General features: G+C 51.1%; 1 protein-coding gene across 6 annotated transcripts in view; it reads right to left on the bottom strand.

Annotated features, from left to right (window-relative positions):
• Positions 1–2,331: 2,331 nt before the first annotated feature.
• Positions 2,332–11,284, bottom strand: part of Abhd6 (abhydrolase domain containing 6) — a 42,429-nt gene continuing 33,476 nt past the window's right edge. For all 6 annotated transcript variants that reach the window (XM_023715686.1, XM_004631668.2, XM_023715687.1 and 3 more), the window contains 3 exons: positions 8,239–8,293; positions 7,932–8,032; positions 2,332–3,743 (listed from right to left, as the gene is read on the bottom strand). In XM_023715686.1, the coding sequence (XP_023571454.1) occupies positions 3,570–3,743; positions 7,932–8,032; positions 8,239–8,293 (330 nt within the window). In that variant the 3' untranslated portion in view covers positions 2,332–3,569. The remainder of the gene's footprint in view (positions 3,744–7,931; positions 8,033–8,238; positions 8,294–11,284) is intronic.

Raw genomic sequence — 11,284 nt, 5'->3', positions numbered from 1 at the left:
TATATATATATATAGAAATGAGATCTCTTTTCCTGGCAGCGGCGCCACACATGTACTGCCCAGCAGAGATCAGGATGTTGCTGGGCGTGGTGGTATGTGCCTGTGATCCCAGCACGGGAAGCTGAGGCAGGAGGCCTGCCACACCTTTGAGGCCACCCTGGGCTACATAGTGGATTCAAGGCCAGCCTGAATTCGGAGAGCGACCTTGTCTCAAAACAAACAGAAAAAAGCAGTACAGAGGCCTTCACCTGCTCCTGCCGCCAGCAGGAGTGTTGCAGGAAGAGTGATGTAAACACATGGACCCCCTGCTGAATTGGAGACTGAATTTGAATTAGGTCTGGCCCTGAGGGGCTTGGTGAGTTTAAAATCTTGACAGCCTTGCTGGGGTTTGTCCTACAGGGGCAACCAGCTGTCTTACAGCCAGCCTTGCCTTGGGTCACTGGGGTGGTCAGAATCCTCCATTCTCCCAGGGATGGCCTCAGGTTGCTGTTCACGGCTGTGCGGGTTTAGAACCAAGTATCTAGAAAGCAAAGGAGGAAGGGAACGTTTCTCAGGGATCCGAGCTAAAGGGGCTGCCCTCTAGCTGCCAGGAACGCCAGCCAGCCAGATGTCCTCTCTCCCAGATGAAGCCAGGGATAGCACAGGAAACCCAGACAGCAGTGACACTGGGCCACAGCAATGTCAGACCTGCATCCCCACCGCTTGACTCTGGCCCTTATCTTGGCAGGTAATTTGAAGACATCTCTGTTGCCTGTCTAGGACTATTCACCCTCTCAGAAAACTACTCCATATGGCTGAGAAAGTCCAGGCTGTGGTTAAAAGGGCAACACTGGAAGAGATAAGATGGCAGCTCACAAGAACCAGGCTTGTGAGAGGGAGCATGTCTGCAGGCAGTGCTGTGTGCAGCTGACTCAGGGACAGGCAGACAGGCACCACGAAGTGACCAGAGTTATCACAGGTAATCCTTTGTCCCAGCCTGATACACTTAACAATCACCAGTCTTTTCTGGAAATTTCTTCTCACCAGAGCTCAGATGGAAGAGACAGGCAGTACGATCAAACTGATGCATGTTACACTGGTCACTCCTGGTGTCACCCCAGACTAATGACAAACTGAATTTGAACCTTTGTCCCTCCCTTGGCTCCTTCAGCACCCTGCCCCCCAAGGGTGTCCACATCAGCCAAGAAGCTCCCAACCCCAACAGTACACACTATCAAGAGCCCAGCTGAGTTTCTTGGGGCTTTTCGTTATTTGAGACATTTCTGGGGCTTTTCAGGAAGTGATGAATGACTCCTTTCTTCATGTGGGACTGCCACCAAGGGCACACAGGACCGGGTGCAGTGGAGTCTTTCTGAGACCAGCTGACTGGCAGTAACCAGGTTAGTTATAATCACAGGGTAAGCAGTGGGTACAAGGGACTTGGAGGGGTGGACTGGGAGGGCACGGGAGAACCTTGAAGTCCTGCTTGGGTTTGCCAGGAACACCTCATAGTCTCTGCTTATGGCTTATAAGCAAGCAAGGTTTTCGGGTGACAGTGGAGGGGCATGAGCCACACACAGCCTGTGGAGAACCTGCCCGCACACACCCTCCCTTAAGGACCCCACAGAGGAAAGCTACTGAGAGCGTAGGCAGGAGGGCTGCAGCTCTGAGAGACGGCCCAGCTCTGGGCCTGCCAGCCATCCTGAGAAGTCCACCCTTCCCCACCCACACCGGCCGAGAACAGCCGACGCCCTCAAGTCAAGCTGAAATTGCTGGTGAATGTAGGAGATCGGAAGGAAAACATCTACTTTATTTTCTACTCTGTTGATTTTTGTTTTCATATGTTCCATTTTTCTCTGGCTTTTACTATGTCTCTTCTAGCTTCTTGACACAGAAGCTCAATTTACTGCGCATATATATATATATATTTAGCTGCATCCAACAAGTTTGATGTCAATTTTTGTATCTTCTTGTCCTTAATATCTGTTCTATTTCTTCCTTAATTGAATGTTAAAACATTCAATCCAGTTCTTGGATTTCCATTTAAACTATAAAGTTCCTCTTACTTTGTCTGCAGAACTATGTGGCTACAGGCTGAAGATTTGAAAAATAAAGATCCTGGGAAATTTAGAGCTCTTAAATGCAAAAGAAGACAGTCAAAAGGAATACAATACTTTAATGACTTCTGGGTTTGATGTATTGCAGTTGAATAAAAACTGCAACATGATTTCTCTTTTGGGGGGAGAGATAGTGGAGGTTGAACCCAAGACTAAATTGCCCCACTAGGCTCAAACTTATGATCCTCTTGCCCCAGCCCAGAGTGCTGAGATTCTAGGAATGAGACCACACCCAGCTGTAAACAGGATTTATTAAAATGAAACCAATCAACTTGTAAGCCAAAGCTTCCACTGCCTGTAGAACATGTCTTAATTTGTATTTGTAGTTTGCAAAGCTGACAGCTGAACCCACGGCCCTGCACATGCCAGGCAAGTGCTCTGCCACTGAGTCACACCTCAGCCCAAAAGCCTCACTTTTCAAAACATGTTTCAAAGGTAACAGAAAAACTACCAACATTGCACTTAATCAGGAGCTCCACAGTGGGAACCATCTAGAAGTTCCTGCAGACTTATTAAACTTATTTCACACCATTGTGGTCACTTTTACAGCTGTTTGGACTTACTCTCAATCACATTACTGTTCACAGAATTCACAGAATTCATTAACAAATTAGTATGTTACATCCAAGGGGTTTCGGGAACACAGCAAAATAGAAAAGAGGCCCAAGCTGCTTGAGTGTGGAACTTGATTCTGATTAGAAATCTAAAACATTATTGCTTTATTAGTCCTATTTTAAAATATAATAAATGATCCCAGGAAACCCACCCCGTCCTGTGCTCCCGTTCAGCATCTAGGTTCCCTCACAGCACGCTGACCCATGGGTGCCGGGCCACCCACTGGACGGAGCGTCCTGCTGTCCAGACAGCGCAGGGCAGGCCACACCACAGCAGCGTGCCGCACACACGCCATTCCCTTAAGTGGGAAAGGTGGAAACGTCTCCCCAGCTTGCAGTCTTCCTCCTCCATCTATGGCTGACGGGCTGCATTCACATACGGGCCTCTGTGCACAACTTAAACTAGACATAAGCGAGGGGTGCGGTGAACGAGGACTACACTCCTACGGAGGAGCCACTGGCCGTGCACGGGAAGACGCCTGAAGCAACAAAAACACCTCCCACCTCAGAGTCCAGGGAATGTCTTACAGAAATGTCCTGGGTGATCACGGCTCAGCGTGGCCACTTCGCACAAGCCTGTCAGCAACATGAACTTGAGGACTTCTCCAGAGATTTCAGGGCTGGGTTTTCTTATTTTGTTCCATGTGAGTTTCCATTTTGAGAAAAGGATCTTGGAGATTTTCTGGGAATGCTGAAGCTCTATGGAATCAAAGAGAATGGGAACAGGGGCCTGGGTTCCTCAGGGACGCTGGCACACCGATGCATTTGGGGCAGGATCCCTGAGAGTGGTTGGTGGCCGCATCAGGTCTTGGGGACAGGAGTGGACGCTATGTGCAGAACGCAAGCTGCTGTCTGGGCTTCAGTCCAGCTTCTTGTTGCCTGTGCTGTGCACAGATGCTAAAAAGTCAGTGATGAGCTTGGCTGTCTTCCTGGGTCTCTCCATGACCACCGAGTGCCCACAGTTTTCCAGAAGTTCCACCTGGCAGTGGTCGATTGACTTGGCCAGTATGTCTGCCCCAGACACATCGAGCACCTGCCAGAACAGAGAGGGAATGAGCCAGCACACAGAGGTTGGGGGATCTCGCTGTACTCTGAGTGGAGTGTCCATCCAGGCCCCACAGAGCTGAGGCAGCTGGGGTGAATTTAGGGACTAAGCCACACTGCTGTGGGGGTTTGTGACTGTCTGGTGGGAGTGTCCAGCACGCTCCTGTTTCCTTCTGCAACTGACACTGCTGCCAGCAATGACAAGATGGAAAGTACAGTACACAGTCCCCAGCTGCAGGGCAGGTACAGTGTGGTGCATAGTGGACAGGGGACAAAACCAACATACCACACTGTCAGGGACACTGCTGAGGGAGGATCCTGGGCATAAGAAAGCACAGGAGAGGGGCGTGGATGGAGAAGACACCCTTCACGAGTGCCAGGAGAGCCCCGAGGGCAGCATGATAGGAACCAGAGAGTTTGGTAGGCAGAAGACCACGAAATCAAGGGCCACCGAAGCCCCTGCTTTCGGGCCTCCATGCAGGCATCGAGCCGATCGCATGTGTAGCAGGCCCACAGAATCAGGCTCTTTCCCTGAAGCAGAGCAGACTTCAGTGCCCAGGAAGAAATCCTGGACACGGGGTGGAGGCCAGCTGTCGGAGGCAGGGGGCATGTCAGGTGGAACATCTGCTCTGTGACAACCAGAGAAGGATCACTTTCATAGCTGTTAGCTCACTGGAGCCCCACTACTACTCAGGTAATCGTGGGGTACCTGTAGGGGCTGGGCGCTTGCTGTCCGGGCACAGCTGCTAAAGGGCTGAGGCAAGGTTACAGTGCAGATTTCCTGACTGCAAGGCCAGGCCAGCGCCCCTGCTTCTGCACCGTCTCCACAGGACCGTGGGTGACGGCCTCTCCTGGCTGGTCCCCAAAAGCCCCAAATCACCTTTGAGATCTCTGTGTTGAAGAAAGGCCTTTATTGTTCTGGCTCTTGTCTCTGGTCAAGTGACTCCCCGCTGGGGAGCCTGGGCCTGCTTCTGTGGCCAAGGCACACAGAGTCTCTTTCAGTCATTTGACTATTGGCGAAGGGACACATGCAGCCCTCCTCTTCTTGTCCCCAATCCTGGACTCTGCCATGCTGGCTGACCTGAGACAACATTTCCCTCGCTCCCCACACATGTGGTGACCACGTGGCTGGCTTCTCCTTCAGTCTCTCTGGCGCAGGCCATCTGTGACCAGAGCCTGAATGAACTCCTGTCTTTATTTCCATCATCCCTGAGAGGCTTTCACTTGGGGTCCCCAAAAGCTCGCGTTTTGGAAACTCTATGCCCCCACCATTGTGAATGGATTAACAAATGTCAGCTCTGTCCTCCTGACCATATTGATGTCACTATCACAGCAGTGGGTGCTTTTGAGAAACTGGCTTTGTTATAGTGAGCTCTGCCTGGCACACTCGCCCTGGGTGCGCAGGTGATGCCCGCCAGGCACTGCGAGGTAGTACTGAGGCCCTCCCCAGATGCCTGGCAATGCTGTTCTCCTCCTGTTAGATTTTCCAGTCTCTAAAACTGCGAGCCAAATAAAGTTCTGGGATTCATACATTACCAAGCCCCAGGCATTTTGTAGTAGCAACAGAAACCAACCAAGACGGGGAAAAGCTCCTTCTACTGCCTTCTCCTCACAATGTTCAGTAGCACAGGACTCCAGCTGCGGCTGCATCTGTCCAGGGAGTCTTAGAAAGGCTCCGTTCATCACTGCCTCCTCTTACTTCAAACTTTATGAAGAGCTGTCAGTAGGATGTTATTTCTAAGAAGCCATTACAAGCAGAAAAGGAGCTTATGGAAGTATAAATCAGTATTTCTTTGGAGGGACTCTTTGGCTTGAATTATGGACACCACAAGTCTATAGATTGAAACCCTTCGTTCTGATACCTCAGAAGGGACTGTTTGGTTACTTTTTTTTTTTTTCTTGCGGAACCAAGGATTGAACTCAGGCCCTTGCGCTTGCCAGGGAAGCACTTATTCTACTGAGCCATCTCCCAGCCCCCAGAAGTCACTGTTTGGAAACAGGGACACTGCTGAGGTAATTAGTTGAGATGAAGGCACATTGGAATAGGATGGGTCCTACAATGTGGCTGATGCTAATAAAAATAATAACAGCTAATATTTATCATGTGCTTCTTTGGGCCAGCAATGGACAAAAGAGTTTACATGTGCTGTATCTCACTGAGCCCTCAGAGTCCTGAGGAAGCTACTGCTATAATCACGCCCATTACACAGAAGTAGGGGGAGGCAAGGCAAGGGTATGTTATTTTGTGCCAAGTGACACAATTGTAAGTGGTGGAACAGGCTGATTCTGGCTGGCACTCTCCATGCTGCAGCGTATTTAACCACTACGGAGGTTGAGGCAGGAGGGTTGCTCTGAGCTTGAGGCCGTCCTGGGCTACACAGTGAGTGGAAAAGAACTATGCTTGTCAGTCACGTGAGGACGGGACCAGATGTGCTGCTTCGGCTGGGGCTGGGTGGCGAGCAGGGCCCTTCCCCTCATTCCATTTCTCAAAACCCGCTGCTGCTGAATCTTCAGCCCTTGCCCTCAGCTACAGTTTCCAGTCCTGTGCTTGTTCCACGTGGTGGAACAAGGGAAGGCAATCACCACAGACCCTAAACATTTGGGCAGAGAGGCAAGCAGAGAAAGCGCCCCGTGGAGAAGAGCAGCAGTAGGAACCTGGCAGCAAGGCCCAGAGCCCAGGCGCGAGGATGGAGGACAACCCGCCCTCCTGCCTCCGAGAGAACCACCAACTGCACGGACACCCTGACCTAGACTTCCAGCCTCTAGAACCAGGAGAACTACATTTTTCTTGTTTAAACCACCCTGCTATGGTGGTTATAGAGGCCCCACCAGAGTGATATGGGGCTATCTGATGAGACTTATTAAAACCCTAAACATACTTTTTTTTTTTTTTTTTTTTTTTTTTTTTATTTGTGTGTGTGTGTGTGTGTGTGTGTGTGTGTGGCCAACTCAGCCCACCAGGGGGCGGGGCTGGCTGGCATGTGGTGCTGGGGGATTGAACTGCGGTCCCTGTACTTTGCTAAGCTTGTTCTAAGTAGGTGCTTTAGACCACTGAGCCATCTCACCAGCCCTAAACATACCTTTTTGACCAGGGAATTTCACATCTAGAATTTTTTTTTTTTTTTGCCGAACCGGGGACTGAACTCAGGCCCTTGCACTTGCCAGGGAAGTGCTTATTCTACTGAGCCATCTCTCTGGCCCCACATCTAGAATTTTTTAAAGAAGGATTTTTTTTTTTGGCTGGCTCAGGCTACCTTAAGGATGGGTCTGGTCAGGTAGGCGCAGCTGGGGATCAAACTTGGGTCCCTTGCACCTGACTGGGTTTGCCAGAACAGGTGCTTAAATGGCTGAGCTAACCTGCAAGCCCCCCTAGAATTTTTTTTTTTTTAAATGTATTTGGTTGTTGCAAGCTCTCACTATGCAGCTTGGACTCGTGGTGATCCTCCTGCTATCAGCCTCCCCATCGGTGGGGTTATAGGCATACACCACTATGCTTGGACTCTGTGACCGGTTGGTTCAGCTGCCCTGGGGGCAGGGCTGGTGCAGCCTGTGGTGCTGGGGATCAAACCTTGGTCCCTGGCCGGCCCAGAATTGAACAGCTCTAACAGCATGGACTGCAAAGCCACAAATAGCTACTATCCAGCCCTTCACAGAGCATGTGCCAACCTCAGGTTTGAGGAAGATATGTAAGGTAATAAAAGTCTCAAGGATCTGGGATGTGGAAGAGAACATTTTCATGATAAACCTTTTGGTAATCTTAAGGTTTTTTGAGTACATGGCTTTGACATTTTTTTTTTTTGAGCCAGGATCTTCCCGTGGCTTTCCACACTGGTCCTGAACTCCTAAGTCAGTGCCACAAACCTCTTAGAGCTTTTAATGCTACAAACAGCCCACTGCAGCGCCGCACCACAGGCTGGAACCCCATATGGATTCCTGAACTACAGATACACGCCTCTGCACTCAGCAGATAAAATAAAAAAGGAGTAGAAACCAATTTAAATTACCTTTCATGTTACAAGTCAAATGTCACTGTTCTCGGCCCATAGGACTTTGCCCCTGTGAACACTGCAGGCCGGCACACCGCTTCCTCTTCCCGGCAACAGGAACCGCCCATGAGGCTCACTTATAAGGGGCCGCCTGCTCTTCTCACGGGCTTCTGCGGGGCACTGTGACCTACCTGGTCCTGCTTCCCCCAGATGATCAGTGTGGGGACCTTAATCTTGTCCATGTTCTGGTGCAGACAGTATCTGGACTTCTCGTTGATGATTTCCAAAAACACTTGCAGAAAAGGAAAACACAGTGAGTGTGTGCGGGCCTGCCTGTGCCCTGGGCACCGGGGCTGCGTGCCGGCATAGTCACCGCCAGGCACCCACAGGGCCTTTGCGGGCCCAGAAGACATCAAGGTTTTAGAGGCTTCAGAAAGGACAGAAGCTGCCATAAAGCTTCATTTGTACCAAGTTCCAACCAGAAAGAGTGCCACTTACGCTTCCGGTAGAAGTTGTTATGAGGAATACGGACGTCGACAAGGCCTTGCAGGATCTGAGGACAAAGAACCCAAAGTCAGAGAGTAAGAGAAGGCTCATTGTCCCAGGGCCCTGCTAGCTCTAGGACAACAAAAGGCAAGAAAATCTAGCCACTTGCTGTACTTGTCAAGGCCTGTCCTATCAATTTTCAAGAGGTCTTAACCAATGTAATTGGGAGACAGGCTTCTAAAAAGCTTTTTTTTTTTTTTTTAAATTAGGGAAGGAACTTAGGTAGGGGATAGGTGAAACCAGCGGACTCCTGCAGCACAGAATCAGACACCTGAGGTAGTTTCACAACCACTTTCCCTTGAGAAATTCTCTACTTAGCTTTGAACACAATAAAGATAAACATAACATCAAGGAATTATTCACTGATACCCAAATGTCGAACAAAGTATGTTTTGAAAATAAAACAGCTGGGGATGACTGGGGTTTATTATAAATGAAGAAAACACAACTGAGAAAGTTCTGGGCAAAGTCCCATAGTGCTTTATTTTGGTTTGTTTTTTTGAGACAGGGCAGCCCAGGTGGGCTTCAAATTCTGTCCTGCTGCGGTCTCCCCAGGGCCGGGATCACTGGTGTGCACCACCTCCACCTCCCCCAGCTTCCACAGCACTTTCTGGTGTGATCCCATCTTTGCTTTTCTGGCCAAGGGCTGGTGAGGCATCAGCCAGCACCTAGGCTACTGACCCAGCGGTGCATTTAAATGCTGCTCCTGCCTCGGAACTCTTAGGTAGAGAACAGGAATCACCTGAGCGGCTGTCGATTGCTGCACCCACCGGGGAATAGCTCTAAGCCCTCCAGTGCCCTGTTAGAAGCCCCAGGCACTGGCTGAAGCGGGGAAGCCTCGGCCATGCTGCTTGGCTACCACGACCCTCTGGAACATGACTAGAGCAGGCCTGGCTTCGCGAGGAGGAAGCATAAAGTGGGACCAACAACACGTGCTGAGCAATGCTGTGTGCTGCGTTGGTGCTGCACCCACAAATCTTTCACGTTGCACCCATCCATCCTGCACCCCTGCTGAGTGACTGACAGATACACCCATCCACCCTGCTTCCGACTCCCACGTGCACGTGTGTATTTGCCCTGTACTCTCCAGCCCATCCATCCTGCACCCTGTGCTACCCAAGCATTCTCCCCACCACACGGCCACCCACTCAACCACCCATCCTCTCCTACCCCCCACATCAGCTGTGCATGCACATGCACCAGCTCAGGCCTCCACATATCCGGTATCTACCCCCTGTCCATTCTCCACCATGAATCACCAAGGCATTCTACCACCCGCCCACTCTAGACCTGGGACTTCGCCAGCAATCACCACGAAAGTCAGGGGACAGAACAGCCAATTAAGGCGAGGCCCCAGATCTTACAGAGCTGAGCGTAGAAGCCAGGTCAGAAACCACAACCACCATACCAGACAGCCCTGAGTACTGGGTGCTCCTGGTCTCCTAGGAAGGAAAGGCTTTTGGAGCTCCCATTTATTTTCTCTAGGTGCTTTCCTATCCCTCAGTACTCAAAATCTGAGTCTTATACAACATGGGGCGCACAATTCTGGAAGTGATCAGGATTTCAGAGATGAACAGACTACAGAATCAGACTATGACTGCTGGGCTGGGGAGAAAGCTCAGTGGCATAATCGCCTGCCTGCAAGTGCAAGGTCCTCAGTTTGATCCCCACTCCCCCACCACCAAAAAAAAAGTCCAGACCATGACTGCTTCCTCAGGACAAGCCGTGCCTAGGGTCTGAATCACATTCATCGTGCCTGAACACAACTCCTCCTAGCCCCAGGAAGACACCCCCCATGAAGAGGCAAGGTCTATGCCCACAACAGAAGGAACAATTTGGTGCCGTGAGACCTTGGCTGCAGACTTCACTTTCTTGGTCCTGTCTTAGTCCATTTCCTCATCCCCGGGACATCATACCTGACACCCACAACCTAAAGGAAGAAAGGTGTACTTCGGCTCGCAGTTACCGCCCATGGTTGGTCAGCTCCAAGATGAAGAGCACAGCCAGGGGAGAGCTATTGGTGTCACGGTGGCCAGCAGCAGAGAATAAAAGGAGGAGCCAGGGACATACACCCTTCCAGGGCACGTGCACAATGACCCGCCTGTTGTCTACCACCGTGTTCTTCTAACATGCATCACTTTCCCGAGGCCCCAGCTACGAGCACATGTGGCCTTTGGGACACTCTTCATCTAAACCATGCCAGTCCTCCATGGCATTCCCTACCTGAGCTCACACAGTCTGGCTTCCTCCACCAGCAGCTCTGCCTTCCCAGCTTCAGGCCAGACTTCCTTCGATACCGCTTTTGTAAGTGCCAACCTGCTTAACGCCCTCACTTAACAGATCCAAAATGAAGCGCTTACGCATCCTCCAGCCTGCCCCCTCTCCTTCCCTCCTCAGAGAATGCTACCTTACCTACATGGTTGCTCAAGAATTGCAGGGCACCTGTGCTCCTGGGGCCCCTGCTGCCAACCTCCCCGGAAGTCCTGTCCCTCCATCCTCCGGGCGCATCTTGGTTCGCTCAGCCCCACCGCTACCACAGCAGTCCGCACCCTGGTCTCCAGGTCCCAACAACCCCTGGATGATTTCGGTTTCCATGTATGCTCCCCCACAATCCTGCAGAGAGCCCGTATTGTCCTTAGAAAAACACTGGGCTCCTCCCCTACAGGGCCCTAGAGGACGAGTCCAGCAGTTCTCAGATGGGCCCCCGGAGTGTGAGGTCACACTATGTTCCTTATCACACTCAGTGTCACTTTCCTGTTCACTTAGCATCTCTCAAAAGCTTACCGTCGTTCAGGGCCTACATCACATGGGGACTGCCAGCTCTTTATGGGCTGACAGAAACAGGGTCTACGCAAATATCAAGAAATATAGGGGCTGGAGAGATGGCTCAGTGGTCTAAGGCACCTACTTGGAACAAGCTTGGCAAAGCATCAGGGACCGCGGTTCAGTCCCCCAGCACCACATGCCAGCCAGCCCCGCCCCCTGGTGGGCTGAGCTG

The sequence above is a fragment of the Octodon degus genome, unplaced genomic scaffold (assembly GCF_000260255.1).
Source record: "Octodon degus isolate 3935 unplaced genomic scaffold, OctDeg1.0 scaffold00043, whole genome shotgun sequence".
Classification (NCBI taxonomy): Eukaryota; Metazoa; Chordata; class Mammalia; order Rodentia; family Octodontidae; genus Octodon; species Octodon degus.
Note: the sequence above shows the minus strand (reverse complement) of the source record. Positions and strands in the feature narration are given on the sequence as shown.